General features: G+C 39.1%; 1 protein-coding gene across 4 annotated transcripts in view; it reads right to left on the reverse strand.

Moving 5' to 3' along the window:
• The window catches only part of AFAP1 (actin filament associated protein 1), a 110,737-nt gene that overhangs the window by 61,161 nt on the left and 26,319 nt on the right, over nt 1-23,257 (reverse strand). For all 4 annotated transcript variants that reach the window (XM_056490134.1, XM_056490135.1, XM_056490131.1 and 1 more), the window contains exon 2: nt 2,981-3,109. In XM_056490134.1, coding sequence (XP_056346109.1) covers nt 2,981-3,107 — 127 coding nt within the window. In that variant the 5' untranslated portion in view covers nt 3,108-3,109. The remainder of the gene's footprint in view (nt 1-2,980; nt 3,110-23,257) is intronic.

A 23,257-nucleotide genomic window follows, 5' to 3' on the forward strand; every position in this document is an offset into this window, starting at 1 on the left:
TATTTTACTGAAACCCAACCAGTTCATCACAATAATTTCCACACCTTTAAAAAAAAACCCACAAAATTGTTAATTTCCAGACATTCTAATGAAGCCACCTAGTTCCCAGTTCCCCAGATCCATCATTACCATTCTCCATTGATCTTACATGGTTTTCTCCAGCAATCAAAAAATCCTGTTGAATTCACCCTGTTGATTTTTGCAAATGCAGCTAAGGAGCTTGAACTCAGCATAGTCCTCAAGCCTCTTAAACTGTGCCAGAACCCAAGAGCTCTCGTGGAGTTGTGTGGGTGGAGTAAAACAACAATTTGAAAAACAGACTCCAAACGATAGTTCATCTTAGTTACAGAGCTCTGTGGGTTTATGCATCTTTTATTGCTTTTAATTTTAATGAAGAGATGAATAGTTTCAAAGGGATGGGAGTTCTGAATGCTATAACTGATAAAAAAAGCAGCAGGGTAGGCTCCAGTAAAGTACATGACTCCCTGGGTAGTTTCACAAATGCTCAAGGCCAGGATGTGATGGCACAGCTCCCAAGGAGGCAGCTCCTCTCCTTCCCTGCCTTGTTCCTGTCCCTGCACCAACCTCAACTTTGAGCCAGCATAAGCATGTGTGTGGCCTTAGGTTGAACCAGACCAGGGAAGTGACACTGGCTAGGACTAAACCAGCAAAGAAAAGCAAATAATGTTTGTGCTAGCAGAAAGGAAGAGACAATACATGAGTATCCTGGGGAGAGAAACTGGATGCTTTTTTAGAGGCCATGCTGGCTTAAATCCTATTCAATTACATAAACTAGAGTTTACAGACATATAAAGCACAGTCCTATGACCTCTTATTTAACTGAACTATAGGGTTTCCTTAATTCTAGTTTGAACTAGAGCATATCTTTTAGCAAAATATTCCATCTTGATAAGATGCCAGCAATGGCATGCAGAACTCACTAAGTTCTTCCATTAGTTCATAGCTTCAATGCTCAAAACATGTGCTTTATTTCCACTTTGAAACATTCAGCCATTGCACTTACTGTTGTGTAAGTCTAGGAGCTTGTTCTCAGTCATTCCTTTTCTATATAAAGATTAATTATGACACCTCATTTTGGATAATTTGAAGGCATATTTCTGGATCCTTTAATCACTTTTACAGCTTTTCTTTGAAATGTCTACATTTGGTCTCCTTGAACAAAGGCACTAAAGGTGAGTAAAATGTTCCAGTAACAACTGCACTGAGCAAAGCCCTACCACTTAATACATGAACCTTATAGGGATCTTGGTGATGGATGGATCCTGTAATTGGATTAAATGGATCTTGTTACAGAGCCTGCAACAGGCTTTGAAACCTAAATGGTAAGTGCTGAATAGTGGAAAGCCATGGTTCTGGGGTCACCACATGTAGAGACATGGACTGAGCACACCTAGGAAGGTGCCCTGGCACACAGAAGTTGATATTCACACAGTTAAGGCCTCTCACCCTCAAAGTGACTTTGAACAGTGCATTGGAGCAGGTCTTTGCCAGAGCTAACTCCCACATCATGCCTAGGAACTGATGGAGGAGACAAGTCAGCTCAGGCCAAACCAATGCAAGGATCACTCCACAACTGAACAGCATAAATGAGCTCTAGAGCCCAGAAACATACTCAGCACTGTAAAATGGAGGGTTTTTTACCCTGGAACACCATCCACAATCCCAAAAGAAAAAATGTGACAACCTTACCCAATGTTTTCAAAGTTGGCAACAGAATGACACCTGACTTCTAGAAAAAGTCAAATGTTTGTCTTTATAAATCTAGTCCTAAAGATTGCAAGGAGAACATGCCGTGTCAGCTCAGCATTGCTGAGGTTATTTTGAACCCTAGTAAAATACAGCTGTTTCTAAGCATATCAAATTGCAGGTTCACTCCTATAAGTTTTTGGGGGAGTTTGGTGTAATTTGATGGAGCATGAAGACTCCTTCCACAATATGAGAAATTAGTATCTGCCTTGTTCTGTCAGTATGAAATTGAAATAGTGGTGGGTCTTTAAGAATGTTGAAATGGAAAAGAGGACAATCATTACTTTAAAGATCACCTTGGACTTGAATCCCATGGCAAAAACTATTTCTTTAATAAATGGGAGCAACACTCCATCAAGCAAGACCATATTCTTCTAGCACCAGAGAACAAACAAATCATGAGAAACACAGCTGCTCACAGTGTGGCATTTTTCTTCAACATACTCAAAATTTTTCAAAAATCTAAACTGGGGGTTTACACTGGCAGTACTTCTGTCTAATGTAGAGGAGACAGGTCTTAGAGCCCAGATGTCACAGCATACAGACAAGTGTGCTAAAAAATGTAAGGGTACTGCTAGAAAAAACAGTGAGGAATGTTCTTCACTAAATCTCTGTGGAAAGGTTCCTGTACACAGTGAATCACTTTTGCTGCACTTAGGTCCATAATCTTGATGGAGACAAGCAATTGTGCAATAAAAACAGTTTTAGATAGGAGGAAAACAAGAATGTGAGTCTAACTGCAAAATGCAATCCAAACATTCTGACAACCATTTCCTATCTCTGGCTTGGCACTCCTGTATCAGTTATGCACCAGACTCCAGCTCAGTATCAAGCCTTTTGATGGATTCAGGGCATCTGACACAGATGGAATGGTGCTATGGCCAGCACTCCCTGACATCAAAACTCACAAACAGCATTACTGGCACAATTTAATGAAGTAGCCACTCTACCAGCAGAAGTGAAAACATTCTACCTAGGAAATAACTCTTTGGCTGGGTTCACCCATGTGCACCCAGCACACTCTAAGTGCACCTCTTGCTGTATTTTACTGCTGGACACAAAGGAAAGCATTCAGGAAAGTTGCACCTTGGCTTCACCCTGTCTTTCTGTCTTTCTTCAATTTAGGGCTTGTCTTCAGCTCTTAAAGTTATTTCACTGAGCACAGACTTATTCTGTGCCTTCTGCAAGTGAGAAAACACACCCCAGCACTGACCTTTTGATGACTGTATCCTCAGGAGAATGTTAGTTATTACTGCCTTCTTCTCCCTGACAGTGGAAGTTAGATATTCATGGTCCAGAAGTTCAAGAAACAGGCGCAGCTCAACTATTAACTCTTCCATGGCTGAAAGAGAAAAAAAGTAGCATTACTTTTTCTGAAAAGTCCCATTGGGAAATAGAGATAAGAGTTAGTTCTCATTTATCCACATTCATAGTTATTTTCTAGTATTTCTTAAAAGTGTATCATCCTCCCTGATGAGAAAAGACTTTAACATTATTAAACATTAATAGAACTAACAGAATAATACATTAGTAAGCACTGCTGGCATTTATAACATTTATTTCCAAACTGAAACACATATATTTTCCCATGCCACATGATGAAGCCAGCACCAGACAAGTTATGTGCAGTAATGGTAGCCCCTGGCTTTTCTACCACTGCCACTCTGGTTCCCCTCCCTTTAGCAATATTTTCTAACTGCAGAACAAATTTAAGGCTTGGTAAAGATTCTAGATACCACTGGTATTTTAATTAATCTTTCCTTCATCTTTTTTCTTCTGTTTGCTGTGGCAAGAAAGAGAAGGTACTCTTCTTCTCTCACATATTTTCTTATTGCTCCCCAGATTCCACGTGATACATTTCACATTTTATCCTATTCTGTTATTCCAGATCTTGCTTTCCATCTCACTCTAGAAAAAATTACATTCCTTCTCTCTATTCCCAGTGCTTCTTAATTTTTTTTATCAATGAACTTCATAAGCAGAGTTCCATTTTTTTCCTTTCAAGTTATCCCTAAAGTCTTGCATCACTCTAAGAACTGCAGCAGTTCAGACCATACATAAAACACCTTTGTTACAGCCTGATCATATGATATCTCTTCAGCAGGTTTATGAGGAAACCCATGGTACTAAACCACATTTTCATGCTTCAGTTTTCTCATAATTCTGAGATTCTTTGGTCCCTTTGCTTAAGGGGATGTTCTATTTATAGTTTTGTATCCTCATTCCAAAATGCCTCCACTTAAATTTTTCTCTACTTAATCATATTTGTTTTTATAGCCTTTTCAAGGCCTAACTGGGCAACTGCTGCTAAGCCCCTTCAGACCTCTAAAAGGTACATTCTTTGCTGCTTACTCCCTTACCAGCTCTTCCCTACTCCTAAAACCTTTCTGACACAATTGTTTACCCAAGTGAACCTGGAATCCTTTCTTCCATTTCTGAGAATGTGTCTGAAGTTTAAACAACCCTTATGTGAGATGCATTTGCTTTATCCCACCTTTGACAACAGCACAGTGCAGGGAAGCCTGCAGATGTCAGCTACACTCCAGCAAGGGACTCTTGGCCTATTCTTGTCTCCAAGAAATGCGGATTTTCCCATGCATTTGGAGACTGTACCTAGTCTGACTGCTCTGGCAATGCAAACAAACCAGCAGCAAACACAGAAGTTGTGCCAGTCAGCAATACCAGGGCATGAAAACTTCTTAACAAGAAATTCCTGAAGAAATGTGCTTGGGTAAGTATTTTCATAGAATCATTTAGGCTGTAAGAGACTTCTAAGATCATCAAGTCCAACCACAGCACTGTCAAGTGCACCACTAAACCACATCCCTGAGCACCATATCCACGTGTTTATCAAGGACAGTGACTACACCACTTTGCTGGGCAGCCTGTTCCAGTGTTTGACCATCTTTTCATGGAAGAAATTTTTCATAATATCCAATCTAAACATCCCCTGCTGCAAATTGAGAGCATTTCCTCCAGTCCTGTCACTTGCTACTTGGGGGAAAACACTGACACCACCTCCCTACAACCTCCTCTCAGGTAATTGTAGACAATGTCCACCCTGAGTCCCATTTTCTCCAGTCTGAAGTCTCAGCTCCCTTAGATACTGCTCCTTAAGACTTGTGCTCCAAACCCTTAACCCTGAATTTTCTCAAAGACACCATTCATTTGTACATATAATTCCATCCTGCCCAAGTTATTCTTGGTGATGATATTCTTTTATTCAACTGAGCAGTAGCACTGTCATTGCATAAACTCTCCACATTTTCAGGAACTATGCTTCCCAAAGATTTTCACAATATATTGGCAGAAAGAGGGTATTTAAAATGACAGGAAAACTGTCTGCATCACTTCACAATGCAGCTCATGAAAAACACTCCACAGCTAGAATGGTAATTTTTTTTGCCATCACATTTGTAACTGTCTAAACACTCTAGAAGTCTGTCAGAAATCCAAAGTATTTCACAACAACCCTATTACTTCCAGAGTTGTTCAAATTATGAAGCAACAACATACATACAGCATAGAGCTTTTTGAAGCACAAAGGCATAGGTTCACATTTGCAAAGTGGTAAGTGTCATGGACTCTAGGGGAAATAAAAAGGCTATATAACAAAAAAATAAAATAAAAATGCCCAAATAACCAGCTCTTATTTTTTTCTCAAATTATACAGTTTAGAGAGAAGATGTATATTCCATTCTGTGTACAGTGGTCTCTAGCTTTTAAGTATGCTTTGAATATAAAATGCATTAATACTGTTCATTTTAGTTACAGAATATATGAATATTTTAATAGTTACTGGATAGGATATATGCTTTCAAAAGATATCATTAGCATACAATCTAGGCAATCATGAAACCTAATCAGTATGCAGTACAAGAAATGTATATTTTTCATGTAGTTCTACAGCTGTATTTGTTAGCAATTGCAATTACTGTTAGTAATTGCATATATTACTGCACTAACATTTCTTTGCAATGCCATGTTTGCTGATTTCTTTAAAAAGGCAAGTGACTGTAAATAGGCTGAAAGGGAGCTCTCCCTTCACCTCTTCACCATGGAATACTGCATGCCACAGTCACCTCATTTCTTTGCTGAGAACCTCCTCTACTAGGAAGAGAAGAAAGGATGAAAGCATCAGATACCTTTGATATGCAAAGTGTACACAACTGTGTTAAGTTATTAAAAATTATCAGATCCTTTATCTCAAGATCTTATAAACTAATATAAACGGATTGCACAATGAGAAATGAAAACAGAGCAAGAGGGAGTTACCAGGGAAGGAGACAGGGAAGCAAGAAGACAAGAGATAGGAAACCACTGCTGGAGAGACTTCTGGGAGCTGGCACCAGCCCAGATCTCTCCTGATTGCCTCCATAAACGTGTGGCTTTTCTCTGTGTCTTTGGAGAACATCTGCATTGCAGCAGCCCCTGGTGACCCCTTCCCACTGACCTACAATGACCAGCCCACCAAAGGTACTGGCAGCAACTTAACTGCCCCAGCAGAGGACTGAAAAAACAAAGCTTTGGCTGAGATGGCCAAGAGGATGGGAAGATGAACCTGATAGCAGTGAGGCAATACTTGAAAACCTGCCAAAACAGAGCCTTAGCAACACATTCACATTCACATTCACTGCATGTCTCCTGGGCCTGCTGTCCAGCACTGAGGTTCAAGGAACCACCAAGGAATACAGAGCATGGCAAGACTTGCTCCTCCTGCCTTGCAAAGCTCACAGGTGTGAACTTTGTCAGTATGGCACTCACTCCAAGCAAGCAGCCATGAATGCTGATCCACAATTTTAGTGTGACAACAGAGTGAAATTGTCAGCAGCATTAGAAAATGCTAGATGTGAACATGGAGATGTTGTTTCTACCAGGATTAAATTAGGGATGTATTTTCTTTTGTGGGAGTTAATAGCATCATAAATAGCAAAGTGTAATGGAAGAGAGTTCTGAATTTCACTTCATGTATGTATTGATGTCAAACATCCAAAAGGAAAGAAGGGAAACACTACTCCCAGCTAGCCAGAAACACTTTCCACAAAATCTTAAAAGCATACTTTCCTCTACTAGTACTTTTGCTGCTTATATAATGAACAGAAATACTGTCACAGAGTGTATTGAAATAAAGTACTGAAAACTCTTTTTTCCAAGATGGCAAACAAATAAACTTCGATGTTCAGGGGAAGAAACAAGTTTCCCTGTTGTCAATTTTTGACTGATTTTCTGGATTCAAAAATCTTATTTTCACCTTCCTAGAAATGTGATGATGTGCTCACCAAAAGAAAAAAAAAAAAAAAAAAAAAAAATCTACATATTTTCAGTAAGCAATCATTATTTCTTAAATGGAGACTCAAAAGGAGCGGGTGAAGCAAGTCCCAAAGAAAAACATACTCTTCCAGTGAGAGATTACCCTTGGAAATCTGACATCACCACAAAGAAAGAATAATAATCAGAAGAAGGCTCTCAAAAAGGGGCAATTTATTTGACAGTTTTGGCTGTATTCTCATTGCCAAAGGAATTACTGGTAAGTGGCAGGTGGTGAAAGGCAGGGTGGAGCCCAGGGATTCTAATCACAACAGTAAGAGGATTTTAGCTTGACTGAGGAGCAGAATCATATTCCATATTAAATCATGAGAAGTCCATTCTATGCTCAATAGGAATTATAGGCCCCTAATGGGCTGCTGTAATTGCCATGCACAAATAAAAAAACAATGATAAGTCCAGAAGGTTTTCCAAGATCAGCTCTCAGGAGTTTGTAAGTTTTTCAAATGGCAGGGCATAAAAACTATATCATACATACACAAGCCAGCAACAGAATACACCAAGGTAAAAAATAATCAGAGGAAGGCAATTACATCACACTGCAGACTTTGTTCCAAACCAGAATTAAAACCAAATGGGACTAAAAATGCATGATGATGCAATTATTCCAAATCTATGTTTATGGGTACTAATCTATAACTATTTTTTAAAAGAATATAGTTTTCACTTCCAGTTGATTAGAAAAAAATCGTAGGGGCAGTTCCATACCACATACATGATTTCATGGTTGCTTAAACCAGAAGAAATGACAAGAATGAGCTCATTAGAAAAATGATCAGATTATTTTTGGTTAGTCCTAGCAATTACAGTATTTCTTAAATTTGCCATAGCACAAATGACCTGAAAATGATTTTTCCGTTGACTAATTTACACTAAAGAACTTTTAAAGAAAAATAAATGCAAGCCCAGGAAGGAGGAAAGGAAGTATGTTTATTAATTATTGACTTTTCCATACAGCACAAAACTCCCACACAGAGTAACTTCACTTCCATACTTGCATGTCTGCTATAAATGCATTTATGAAAATACATAAGTATCAAATTTATCATAGAAATATGAATTTTAATTGAGCTAAAATTTTTTAGAAGATCCTATTGATCAGTTCCTTGAACATTGCTGAATTAAATTTCTCTGTGCTTAGATATTTTGTTCTCTGTTTTGTTTGTCATTTGTAGAAGTGGAAGGCAAGAACAGAGACCCACTACAAGAAATCACCTAATCTGACTTTGTATACAGTACAGGCCAGAGACTTTCACCTTGCTACCCCTCTGTTTGTGGAGAGATGTGTCTTTTCCTGAAGTACATCTTCCAGGAAAGCAAAAAATCTACATCAGCATTTTGAGCCCTACTTTCATGGGAGGTGATCCCACTTGACCTCCCCAAACAAATTTGATTGGATTAATGGGTAGTATTGGATAATCTTCAACCTATATATAAAAAAACTTCTTGAAACAGAGACCCTCCCAATCTTTCAAAAAACCTCACTGGTATTTGGGTACACAAGCAACATTATAGAAACCAGAAATATGTTCTCATTTAAAATAAAAAGCAGAATGTGAACTTCATGTTTACATCCATTTCTCTTGAAATAGTGTCACTATCCTTAGTTTTGGATGCTGTAATTTGAATATTTTAATGAAATGCTCATAACAGACTACTGCTGAGGAAACCATGGCTGTTTTTTATAAAGCTATAAAAATCAGGGACACTACAATGAATGCAGAGCAAAGAAGACAAAAATCTTTATGAAGAAAAAAATAAAATCACTTTGACTCACTTTCACTCAATCCTATAATACAGTTACAAATATCCTGTATCCAGCAATTAATAAAAAAGCTCCTTTCATGACTATTTTACCATTATCCAGGAAAAGATTTTCCCACAGAAGCACATAAAATCTGTAAGCATGCAGTGAAAGCATATTTAGCAGAAGAAAAAGTTTTTATTTTTTTAAATATGCTCCCAGAAACTAGTTGACATGTTTGAAAATTTTATTGAAATCTCCTTCCCCAAGAAATGAAAAGTCTTGCTGCATGAGGAACACCCAGTGATGAGACAAGACTTGAGTTTTCTCTTGGTTGCCCTTCTCTGCTGGCCTGAGAACCACCATGTACAAGGTGTGATGGATCCTACCTGAGAAATATGCTAGATCCTGCTTTAGAAAGTGATGACCAGCTTGGGGATACATGGCATTACAGTAAAGAATTGTAGTGTGTTTAAAAAGGGTGAACCCTAAACAGAAAATGAAGCCCTAGAGATGAAGAATGAGTATGAAGCAAGTAAAACATATATAAGGATTTCCATTAGAGTTTTTTAGCATAAAAACAATTACACCTCTCTAAAAACTGACAAAAAACATATTTTGTTTAAAATCTGGCACTCCTTGGCCTGTAACAAAGGTTCTTCCCAGATAGCTTGGGGCAAGAGAGGCAAAACTCATCTCCTAGAAAATCCTACTGCCTCATGCATATTTATATCAACCTCAGTGAATGTCAAGGGATCACTTCAGCACAACCCACTTGTATTCCTCTTTTTCCTTCTTCTCTCTGCTTCAGTTCCCAAGGAATTGGCTTTTAAAAAAACTGTATTTCCAACAAAGTTATCAGAGTTCCAAAAGCTACTGCTCCAATACCTGGGTGACAAAACGAGAGGTGGGAAGGCATTAAGGAATGTTTGGACAAGAAACAAGCTGCCAAAAATCCTGCTCCATCAATGAATCCTACAGCCATGCAATGAGTGACAGCAATGCTGGGGTGTATCCATTAGCACAGGGTGGATGGATTAAGCATTTATATTTTTTAAGGGGCAGACCAGTGTTTAAGCAATGCCACAGACTTTGGAGTGGAACATCTACTTCTAAGGAAGTTCACAGACTCATAGAAAAAAACAAACCTAAAAATAAAACAGAGAAGGAAGAATGAAAAAAGGAGAAATAAGAGATAAAAGAACTAAACAAAAGAACCAAAAAAAGAAGAAAAAATATTAGTCTTAAAGACATATATTTTTATTTAAGTACCAATTATTACATAGAACTCAATATGCTGGCCAAAAAGAAAAGAAAAAAAAAGCTGATAACTAACTATATAAACTTGCAGTGGACTTTATAAAGTTGTTCAAGACTTTATCTAAAAGTATGCTTTCCATATGAGATTTCCTTTGTTCCCAAAATAAATGTAACATACTTTGTAAGCACATGAACATGGATTTTAGCCTCACTGGATGCCCAGCAGGCTGAGAAAGTCTCACCCTCCTGCCTCTCTGTGGGCACTCAGGTTGAGTTTCCTTTTTGGACCCCATTACCCTTCTGCAGAAGGACAATGAAATTTCTTGCATTTAACCATCTCAGAAAGCATCAGCTGACATTGTCCCACCAGGACAAGAGATTCCAGGTCCTGCCTGCTGGCTCCTGCATCATCTCACCTCCTCCCTCTCCCCAGACCACAAAAGATAAGCAGCCACTACAGAATTAATGGACAGGCTGAGATTGCACAAAAGGAAAGCATCTCTCTGATGATGAAGACAGAAAATCTGTGGCAGGAGGTGAAAGTCTCTGCCTGTCTCCAAATCCCAGGGGAAATGGGGCTCAGATAAGGCTGAGACACACAGAAACAAGTGACCTGTGGCAGTAAAAACAAAGAGAAGCACTGCAGCACCTCTTGGGAGTTCTCCACTCAGGTCCTCAGCTGAACACAGATCCCTTCTCAGGGTAGAATCTCTTCCAAAGTTATGAATAATTACAAATCCAGAAGAAATGTGAGACAGCAAATTAAGGAAATTAATAGAATGGAGAAACAGAATAGCAAAACAATGACAGAGAAATACAAATATGGCAATGGTAGGAACCACACATTGTAATTTGGCATTTCTGTATTGAGCAACAATTTTATTATCCACGTCAAACAGCAAACTTATAAATTGTTCAAGTCTGGAGTCTGATCATGTCATCCATATGAGCAGTACAACTGAAAGTTTTCATTCTGTGAATCTGGAGCTCCAGACTTCCAGTGTGCAGCTAAATTAGAGCCAGAAATGAGATAATATTGCTTTTTATAAGAATAGATCCAGAAATTCTCACATTTGGATGTGAAGATGGAAAAGAACCCCTTTTTTTTCCTGTCCTACAACATTTTTTTATAAGACAGCTCTCACTGCTGGGTTCATTATGCAATGAGTAACTTCTGCCATACATTGATTACTGTCTGATGCTTTCCCCAAGGAGAGAAGCATGTTCTGCTTTTTCTGTCAGGCTTTTGAAAATTTCTATTAATAGATGTACACTGTGATACAGATGACACACATGATCCATAAATGCATGAAATATATTCTCCATTGAAAACAGCAATATATGCCTTTCAACAGGGGATTCAGCTAGCTGTGATAAAGTAGGAAAGCTGTAATTCTAAAATGGAGAATTTCAATTCCCTCTACCCCTCAGGTTAATTCTCTGAAATACACCAATGTCTCTCTGATTCTTCCTCCTGGTTCTTCTTCATGATTACTATGAAGACAAGGAAATTAAATAAACTTTTAATGTTATAGTTTTTGGAAACAAATAAAAAAAATAAATTAGAAAGAAAAACCTGAGCTCAGTCAGCCTGAAGTAAATTATTCCTTTCAGTTCCTTCACTCAGCACATCACTGCAGCAAGCCAAATGAGACTGACCAAGGTTCCCTGTGCAACCCTCCCTGGTGATTTTCATCTGCAGTACTGATCACCCACAAAACAAGACATATTCAGAAGACAAAAAAAAAACAAAAAAAAAAACAAAGAAAGAAGACAACAACCCTTATTCAAAACTTTGGTTCTTTACCTGACACCTTTGTGCAGTTTCACTAAAGCCCAATTAATTTACTGCAACCCTGGACATGCAGCAAGTACTTGGATTTTACAGAATTTCATTTTAACTATGGCTGTGCTCTGAATTTATCATGAAACCAGAAAACATATGTTTAAGAAACAGTAATAAACTGCTGTCAACACCTTTCTCTCAGGCTGCTCCAGCCACCTTTCCTCCTCTATCCCATCAGCCTTGCACCTCTTTGGAATACAGACTGTGCTAGACAGACTTACCTACAACATCCCAGGGAAAATCTACCTCCATGGCTTGCACCATTTTCTGTTTTCTGGACATTATCTGGTTTTTTTACATCTGGTCACACTGCCCCATATGTTTGGAACAGCCTTTCTCTTCCCTGCCAAGCAGCCTCCCTCTCTCCCATGAAATCCCTCTTTCTTTCAGCATTCCCTTCAGCAATAATCCTCACATTCCTCCTTGACCAACAGTTGCACCATGTCTCGTCATGCAGCTGGTTTTTTTATCTACCTTTGGGTCAGACCCCGCAAATGTTTTCCCATGGTAAAAAAACTCCCAATCCTTCTGATTAGTTTCACTAACCAAAGCAGCAGGATGAGTTCAGAGAGACAGGAAAAAAAAAAAAAAAAAGTGTTTTAGTTATTAACATCTAAAAGGCACTGATTTCATTCCTGTGCAAAAGGAGTAAAGCAGACAAACAGTCAGAGCTCTGTTCCTCCTGCCAGCAGTGGGAGAATGCAGCTCTGAGGATGGGAGACCAGGGCAGCTGGCAGAACATATCCTGGCACCAGCATGGGCACTGCCTGGCCAGCTGTGCCAGCTCCATCCTGTCCTCACACCTGGCCCTTTCCAACAGAGGTGGTATTTACAAAAAAATAAAATTATTATTCCGCATTCAGAGTATATTTCTAAGCTCTGAGGACATATGTCCAAAATGTCACCATTACCAGTGGCTCTCACTCATCTGAGTCTGGCTGCATTTCTTCAGGTCAAGGAGATAATTTATTTTTTGTGAAAAGTGCTGCCATGGGACCAAACAGCACAAGCAACACCAGCTCCTCACTGCTACAGCATCTAAAAACTTCCTGTCAGGCCATAGGAGGGAAGAAGAAAAGCACTTTGCCTACATCCTCAGCATATTCTCTCCTCATGACTGCTCATTTGTGCCAGCTGATGGATACCATAAAGACAAAATAATGGACCATTGGGTTCAGAACAAAACCCTATATTCAAACTCCACAGCAAGCACAAATTATCTCTGCCCTTCAGCAGTATCACTTGGGCAGGGAAGCTGCATTTTACGACTGAGAGGTTCACTGCACGTCCCTTTGCTCTCACCAAACTTCAGTCACAGCTGAGAGAATGCCATGATCAACATGAGCTTCACCAAAGGCTGGGTGTGCCATCAATCCAGTGCCTTGTTTGCCTGGATGAGATCCTGGATGGTTTGTTTAACCACATTTGCCAAAAGGTGTTTCCTAGCTCTTCCTGTATTCCTCAGTAACAAAGAAGATGCACTGCCAAATGTCCTCCCACTGACATCTCCAGGGCAAAATCCCAGCACCCTCCCTCAAGGAAAAAAGCAACACAGCAGTGATTAGAGTTTATAGCAAGTTTGCACATTTTCCTGAGTGTATGTGTTCTGTTTTTCACAGACTCACAACCTAACTAGGAAGCCACAGACTGATGCATCTGCTGGTCTCGGTTATTATCTCAAATGTGCTGACTCTCCATAAAAGCTATCCCATTGCATCACAGCACAAAGGAGTGGTGTCAGCCCGTGTCTGGCAGCTGAGCCCAGTGAGGATCCCTCCCTGGACTGACCAGCACCCACTGCAGCCAAAGCACAGAGATAAAAGCTGTCCATGGCAAGCATTTGCATCCCTGCCTCATCTCACCATCTGCTGCTGCTGCTGCTGCTCACTTCAAAATTAATACAGTGGCTGCTTGAGCCAGAAGCTAATGCTGCATCTGTCCTCATTAGGTCATTATTAGACTACTCATGCAACCCTCTTTGCAACTGAGATGGGGTGACAGTGGCCTCTAATCTGACAGCATCTGTCCTCCATCAAGACAGACCAAATTGCAGACCCTGAAACAAACTGGACTGAATCTTCCTCCTAGTCTTCCCTTACTTTCCCCTTCTTTCCCCATACATTTTCATCAGAGTTAACAAGTAAATTAATAAAGTACACATCTATTTCAAAGAACATAAGGTCTTTCCCAAGCAAAAGTACAGAAAGCTCAGGACTGGTCTTGCTTGTGTAAATTATATGTCCCAGTCCAATTTCTAGGTGCTGTTCATGGCTGCTAAGTGAAATTGCATTTTATCATCTTGATCTTTTACTCCTAATACTTTCCTATTTGCATCTGATTTACACTGCATGAAGAAAAGCAAAATGTGAGAAGAATCAAGCATATATATTGATGTTTCAATTCTCATACAAATATTAGCTCTGTGGCCTTTAATCCAGAGAAAGTCTGAGACATTCCCTACACATAAATTGCAGCATACTGATTTTAGAGAAGGATTAATTTCACAGGCTTCAGGGGCAATAATGTGAGAAAGAAATCTGTTCACTTCCTTTCCATGGAAGACACATTAGACACTTCTTACAGGAACATCAAAAAATTGAGCATTTTTAAAAGCCTCCTAGTGAAATGTATGTTGCCCTACATGTATTTTTCATCATTCAATTTAGAAATTATTTACAATAAGAAAGCAAGCAGTCAAATCCACTTTAGCAGGTTTTAAGGGAATTCTAGCAAAATATATCTATCTACAAAAAACCAAAGCCCAAACCACTTTCCTTCTGGTCAAAGTGCTTTGAAAATGAAGAAACTGTTAAGATGAATGTTTGCAACCATTTTATTTGTCAAGCTACAGTTTGAGAACCATGGCTATAGCAAATAAACTTCTAAAACTAAAAAAGAAAAAAAGCCAAAAAAAACTAAAAATCCAAACCCAAACAACATTAGAAAGGATAAAATGTTCCATCATTTCTAGATCTGTTCCCATATTTGTAGGGGCTCAGCACAGATATATACATTAGCAATAAAATAATGCTAGGCAGCCTTGTTCATGTCCTAGAAGCAAGACAAGGACAGACAATTGGCAAAAGGCAGAAAAGACCAGGAGAAAAATATAAATTATTTAAATAAGCCCTTGTTTTGGAGCATTTGAAAATGGCAGAAAGGTGGTTCAAAAAGGCCAGGTGGTCCTGATGAAACAGAAGGAACATGAGAAGAAAAACAAGAGAAAGATAGGTCATTCACAGTCCATGAACCTTTACAGCATTCCTTGAACAAAAACAGAAAGATTTATCTCAGTTAAATAGGCTGTTTATAGCAAAGAAGCAAATGTGTGCTTGGGGTAAGGCTTTTTGTCTTCTTTGCTTCTTCAATCTGTTTTTTCATGATTAAACTTTTTTTTTAACCACAATTTTCCTTAAGAGAAATGCACAGAAAGGCAGAATCAGCTTAGGCTTTCTTTTCACTCCAGATGGCAAAGTGATGAAAACTGACTAATAGCTAAATCAAGAAATGATGATGATGAAGGCATGGATTCTAAAAAAAGCCTTTGCAATTTTTCAAGTCAGAGAAACAGGAGAGCAAAGATATCCCAACTTTTAGAAAGCAATGTTCATTCTCAAGGCACTGGAGACTATTCACTCCATTTTCCTACCCTCCTTTTGGGCTCCAAAGCAGCACTCTGTGGTTCACAGATGGGAAACTGAGGCAGCACAGAGACTCACAGAGTGGAACTTGGCACTGCCACCCAGAGAAGCAGCCATGGGCACCTCTCCCAAACCACAGCTTTCCCCAGAGCCAGGCTCACTTCTGCCTCTCCTCTGGGCTGGCATGTGTGCTTGTGCAGCCACAGGATGGACTGAAGCAGGGTCTGAGAGTTTTTAAGAGCAATATCCACTCATGCTGGAGTAACTTTATGGTGGAACACGACCATAGACATACCTGTACCTACATTAATGCTCCATGAAGCTCATGGAGCTCTAGGGACAAACTCAGGCTGTTTTGAAATCCCTTTTTCCCTATGATCAGGCAATACTGGGGTAATGAAAGAATCATGCCATCCTCTGTGTCCTGTTTCCTGATAAATCACAAGGAGTGACAGGATACATTGATCTCCCAACCACACTGCATGTTGGGGCAATTCTGTGCACACCCTGGTATTTCCCTCATGGGGACATCAGTCAAAAATGGGAAAAATTTCATGTTCTGCAGTTCTCTAAATCCACAAATCTGGTGTCAATCTAACTGCTGTGCTATAACACCAAATTAGCCCTACAGACCAAATATATACATGGTGAGTGTGCAACACTAAATGTTTGAGACACAATCTCAGATCCAAAAATCCTTTGTCTAATGATTCCCATTAATGGTAAAGTTCTCCCAGTGTCAACAGCTGCTGAGATAATCTAACTCTTAGCACATCTGAAAATCCAAATCAAGCTGTGGCCCTCTCAAGATAATGTGACTAATTTTATCCTTTTTTGACAGTGTTGTCTATTTTTGTCTTTGGCTTTGTAATGAAAATGTGGATCTAAACCATGTGACCTGAATGCAGTGGAAAGTTCTTAATGATGTATTGAAGAGAAACATTTTGTTAATCTTAAAAAAGCCCAAACTCCTATATAGTAAATAATTAACTATCATTATTAAATCATTAAATGTATCAAATCACTAACATAACTACTATGCTATTAATAACTTTAATGACATTAAATTTTACTAAGAAGTTTCTACACAACTGTGCAGGTTTCCCTGACTTTGCAGCCCTGTGGATGGAGGCAGATCCCACTGGCAGGAGCTGCCTCTGCACAAGCCATGGCCTGACCAGATGTGCAGATGTTAATAAATAATAATAACGATGATGATGATGATGGCAGAACCATGTCAGCATTCATGACTTTCCATTTCCAGCCCCTCCTGGATGCACAATGCCAAAGCTGCTCAGATGGCTGGCGAGCAGTCAGGGGCTGACAGCCATCCTGGCAGTGCTCTCAGCCCTGGGCCCCTCACCTCATTATCCTGACATGGAGCAGGGGATGCTGAGCCACTGCCAAGCAGGAGGTGTGGGCTCAGAGGGACACCCAACCCCCCAGCCCCAGGAGTCTGGCCTGGAAGGACAATCACAGGTCACTCCAGACCTACATTCCTGGCTTGCACTAGCCTGCAGGATTGCCTAAGTCCAGGAGCAGGGAGGAAGAGGACTGGATTGCAAGCCAAGGCAGAGATTATTTGCAGCATGGATTAATTAAAACTACTCGGATTTCATTTTTTAACCTCTCATACTGAGAAAGAATAAATGATTCAGAATAAAAATACTCAACCATGCCAACACATCACCCCCACTGGTGGCTGCAGATGCAGGGCACAGCCTGGCCATATGTGGATAGTGTCACCCTCTGACACCATGGCACTAGCAAAAAGTTATATCAGAGTCTACAGTGAAGCTGTATCCCACTATAACAGCTCATCCTAAAAGCCTGAAACAAGAAGAACATGGAGAAATAAAACAATAGGTGAAAATTATCATCATATTCAAGCAAACTGCATGCACAACTCTGAAATGTTCATTATGAAATTCCAATGGTCTCAGTTCCACAGCCCTTGAGAGATTGTATGTTAAAATAATGAAGGAGCAAGGGTGGAAGGGGGCTTGAAATAAAAGTCAGCAGGTGTAATTATTATTTGGAAAATTCTTAGGCACTTACTCTTCAGAGCACTGCATGAATATTCATTAAGCCTCCCAGCTTAGGAAGCTTCAGGTTTGAGTATTGGTATCTTCCCTTTCTGGATAAAAAAATAAGGCATAAAAGCCCAGTTTCAAACATCTAAGTGGAACTTGAGGATTGATCTTTCTCCATAGTCTCATCAAGACTTTTACCAATTATCCTTCTCTAAGGTAAAAAGAGCAACAACTAACTGACTGTGGAGAAAAGCAATTGCCCAAGACCACTACAAAAATAAATGGCAAAAACAGAGGTGAATTCAGAACTCTGAAAACTCATCCAGTACCCTGCTCCTTTGGGAGCACTACTTAAGTGTAGCAAATGTTGAGCTAATAATATCACTCTTTGGAGCTCTGCTAACAGCTTCCCAAAGCTTGCTCTGCAAGGCCACAGTTCAGTGATCCATGCAGCAGATCAATGGAGCAGTGCTGTCAGCAGAGCTTCAGATTAAAAGCTAAAAGAAAAGGGTTCATTGAGCTCTTGACATAAATTTTAGGTTCAGCAATGGTGCCTTAAAAACACTGCTCTTTGGCAATCATCACAGTCAGCTGGCATTTTTCAGAATATATATCAACTTTGGAAAGCAACATTTTGTCAGGGAATGTCTTGCAAGCTCCATACATTCTGATTTGCAGAATTTGCAGCTGAGGACAGCACAGCAAACACCTCTTAGTGTGTAAGTTAGAGACAGGCACCTGTGGAAGGGTAAGCTAGAGAAGCTTACACACCAGGGTGACAGTTTTGCCTCAAAAAGCTTCAATACCATCTCATTCCATACCAGAATACCATCCAGAATACCAGAATTCCATACCATCCCATTCAATACCAGAATAAACAATCCTGGCTCAAAGCCTGCATGGACAGCCTAGGAAGCAGACAGATAATATACTGTGCCCCCCACCTCTGATCCTCCAAAATTAGAGGACCAGAAGAAAGAAACCAGAGACAAGCAGACATGCTTCTGGCTCCTCATGGGCCCATGAGATGCACTGAAGTGAATACCTCCTCTGGGGCTTTTTATTGCCTTGTCATTGGAGATAAAAATGATATTGTTTGTGTCTTTTAAAATGCTGTTTTCCAAGGGCATTGAATCTTCATGTTTTCTTACAGGTTCAGCACCTCACAATGAGCCTCTCTTCTGCCTTTTGGTTTTGGACAGGCTGCAGCTTTATCTGTCTTCTCACAATCTTATTTATCCTCTTTGCAAAATCTTATTTATTGTTGGACACTGGTGTTGACATCAGCCTCCTCAGAACACAAGTGTGTATACACAGCCCAAACCCCTGCAGAGTTCACAGTCCAAACATTCACTCAGCAGAAAATCTTCATTAGCTCTGTTTCATCCCTGTCTCCTACCCCCTATTTATTTTGGCATTGTATAAGAATATGCTGTATTCCTCAAAATAGAAGTCTCCTTTATAGCAGAATTTAGGTAAAGCATAATTTTGGTGAATATTAATGTAATAGTCTGCTGGGAGTGCAGCTGTCCAGATGTGCTTTTCACAAAAAGATGCTTAACTGTGTTGCCAGAGCCACCAGCTTCACCATGGCAGCAAGAGAGGTGGAAAAAAAAGGAGCTCCAATCCCAGAACTGAAGTTTCCCTGTTTGTAACATCCCATTCCTGTTAACTGAGCCTCCAGTGAAAGGTTCATATGAACACACAGATCACTGCCAAGGTCAGACTGATGGAGTTATGTCTTGGTGCAATTTTACTAGAAGGAGCAGGTTGTGAAGGGTTAAATGGCCATTTCCTCAGCAAGAATCAAATGCTAGGATGAAGATCCAGTGCATTCTGCACCTCCTCAACCCTTCCTCTCTCTTCTCCTCAAGACCCTGAGAAATTGCCACAGCAAGAGGCAAGATTTTCAATATGCAGAACAAATACCACTAGTGAGAGATCCCTCCCTCTGAGAACCACAGACCTGCTCAGGAGCCTTTATCAAGAAACAATGTAAGTGTCCCACCAACCTGAGGTACTGAGATAAGAGCCAGAGGTCCTCTCATTTACAGCCAGTGCTTCTCAATGCTTTAAAAGCACAAGAACCTTCTATTATACCTCAGAATAACACGGTGTTGTACGGTAGAAAAAGAAGCTCTGGAAACTTACCATGAAAATTACCAGCAAATATCTACTTCTTGGCAGCCTTGAGTATTTGGAGAGGTCTTTTATTTAGTTTAAAAAAAAATAAATTACTAAATAAACATGCACGTTATTACTCACATCCAGGAGGAAGTGTGACTTTTCAGGAAAAATGAACTTTCTGCTCAGGCAGTTTCCAATAAGAGCTCAGGAGAATGAGTACAATACAAGTCAGATTTATTAGAAGTAAATTAAAATCATCTGTCATAGGAAACTTCTTTTTTTTCTCCTCTAAGCTCTTGTTCTGAAGCAGAAATAAATTCCAATTGCATTCAAAACAAAGTAAAAAGAGCTTTTGTAACTTGCACTATCTTCTCAATTGTAGTATTTATGATGAACACAAGATATTTAATTTTGGAGGTTAAAAAATGAACACTGCTGTTATTTTAATCTATTTTGTGCCTTTATAACAGTCATGCATTTCATTCTTTTCAAATGCCTATTAATTTCTGGCATTAGAAATCCTTAAAGTAATTTTGCAAATAGACACTAAGTCTGTGTCTTTACATCATTATTTTACATACATTTCCACACAAGAATTTTGTTGATTGTTTTTAAAATCCATAAAACTTCAAAGTTTTCAGAACTTTTGAGAATTGGCCCTTATTATCAGTTAAAATATCATTATATATTAACCTGTTTGGAAACCAGAACCTCTTCACTTAATCTGTTATAATCTGACCAAAGTAATCTGCCAAATGCAGTGCAGGAGCTGGTGCCAGTCAGGATGACAATCTAATTCTTTCTGTTTCCAGAGTTGGATTTTATCCAGGAGACCATTTTTTCTTTGGGCTATATTTTTTCTAAGCTAATTTGGGGCATTTTTCCTTTGGCTTGGAACATTTTTCAAATAATACAAAAACATCAAAACATCAATGTCAATGCCATAACGTACTGCTTTTATATGATTTCATATGAAAAAAAGTCCCCGTTATATCAGAGACAACTGTAATAGTAGAAACACTCCTAAAATGCCTCCTTGCTTTCAGGCATGTGGGAAATGTCACTGGACAGACCTGCAGAACCTACAACAAACACAAAAGTTAACCTGGATCCCTTTCCTCTGGCACATCTGGCTAGAAAATGCAATTCCTTGCTCCTACCCCAGTCTGATTCTGGGACAGGGTGGAGCTGCCCTGTCCCCACTTTCTGCTGTGGGTTTCTGGCTTTTCACTCCATCAAGGATTTGAGACAGCAGTGGAGTGCACCTCAAATGAGTGCAAAAGGAAGGATTCCTTTTTCTTGAGTAAGAGACATCTCACCCTGCAGCTGCACAACCCTCAGATCTGGTGCATTCATCATGAATCCAACCAGTCCCTGGTAAAACAATCCAGTCAGGTGCTGTAATATTCAGGGCTGCTGACTTTAATTTTAAAATTACTCTGGAGCAACTCAATTTCCAACTGCATTTTGTCCCTCTTGCTAATGTTCTTCTCTGAGGTTGAAAATACAATCTTTCAATAGTCAGATTTAATCACAAAATCCATTTATACATTCAACAAGTCACTCTTATTTCAAGAGAATGCTTTGCTATCTTTATGATATAGAAAATTCAGAGCTGTCACCATGGAAGTGACTTCTAGATTTTCATTAAATACTTCCTGCTAGTGCTTTTATATTAGGCCACTGTCCCTTGGAACTACAGACCTGATGATGGCACAGGCTGCATTTCCTGAAGCACAAAACAACTCTGCTGGAAGCTGAGCCTCTCTCCCACAGACCCTTCTGAGCACTTCATGCACAAAGACACAGCCATGGCCTGGCACCCTTTGTGCTGCAGGGCCAGTGCTGCCTTTTTTTTTTTTTTTTTTTTTTTTTTTTTTTTTTTTTTTTTTTTTTTGTCAGTGATGAAGTTGCTAAGAAAAATAAAGCAGGAAAAAAAGATATCTCAAAGTGAAAAGCGTAGTTTCAAAACAGTAATAGAATTTGATCTGAGAGATTTTGGGGGAGACTTGCTGCAGGGTAGATGACACCTGGGGAGCCTTCAGCCTTACCAGCTGTTAAGGTTTGCTCCTACAAGATACTAAGCAAAATACACCAATCACCAAGTTACATTATTTTTTATTTATATACTTAATTGTGCCCACTACAGATATATTTTCTGCATTAGTTACAGCAAAAGCATTTTACTATAGATGCCTAGCAATAATTAGATAAGACTTCCAGCTCATTTCACATTAGCTAGAAACAGCCTCAGTCATGTTAATGACTTTGAGGTTGGCTGAATTTCAACTAATAACCTAAAGATGAATAGAGGTACATATCCAATTACTTCAAATGTGTCCCTTCAAATGAACACTAACAGAATACTTATCTTTGTATTCAAAGAGCAAAAAGGAAAAAATTAGCCAGGCTGGCAGAAGCCATTTATTTGGCATCTGTCTGAACTAAATAGTAGATTTATTAGTTTCAAGAACAGTCTGAAAATTAGAATTGCCATGAAGTCAAACACACATAAAATTGTAATCCAAGTCCAGATTTCTACTATAATCTTTGAAATTACATGCTTGACTCAACTATCAAATTTTAAAAGTCCAGAAAAGGCTTGGTGGCCAATCAAAAAGATACTTAGTAAAAGCAAGCTGTTATACAGGATAATAATCCTAACAGATGCCAGTGGTGACTGCGTGGTCCAACTTTCCTTTCTTACTCTTCAGCATCTACTGGAAAAGTACACAGACTATTTCATTATTCACTATTTTATACAGGTAAATAATTTATGAGTAAATAGCTTTTAGGAGGAAAAAAAAAAGAGTTTGGTAAGTATGAGCTACAACAATAAAAAACCTACAAAGATTGTTAATGATGTGACTGCTAGTTAAAATAACTGCTGTTTTTATGACACCAAAAGTGGAGAAATCAAACCTAAAAATACAACCAAAAAATTAAGAGATTATGATCTACAAATACATATTTTAAATGACAAATTTTGAAGAAAGTACAGCTTTCTTTAAACACTAATAGTCTATGATTGCTTGCTCTTGTTTTCCCTAACTTAATTTGTATCAAATTTATGAAAGTTTGGCTATTACCAGATGCATTGTCTTCTTAATGCCTCAGTGAGAAACAAGCTACCCATACAATGTGAAGACACAAAAAAGCACAAAACGGTGAATAATTAATAATTTATCATCATATCTGGACTAAAGGCAATAACAGTTTATGACAAAATACAAATATGCTGAGTAAATATTGTTTTTCCCCAGAGTTCTCTTAATTTTAAAAAACCACAAACGAGAAACCACTTCTCTGTATTGCATAACTGTGCCCATACACATTTGCTGCTCACAACAGCCTGGCAGATGGGACACCTGCCCTGCAGACCAGTGTTACAAGTGTATTTTAATCACAGTAGCACATGGGAAGGTGTATTAAACCCCAAAGGCATCCCATACGTGTCCCAGTGGCACACATATCAGACAGATACTGCTTAACAAGAAAATCAAAATCTCAAGGT

Source organism: Oenanthe melanoleuca, chromosome 4 (genome assembly GCF_029582105.1).
Source record: "Oenanthe melanoleuca isolate GR-GAL-2019-014 chromosome 4, OMel1.0, whole genome shotgun sequence".
In the NCBI taxonomy this organism is placed as follows: domain Eukaryota; kingdom Metazoa; phylum Chordata; class Aves; order Passeriformes; family Muscicapidae; genus Oenanthe; species Oenanthe melanoleuca.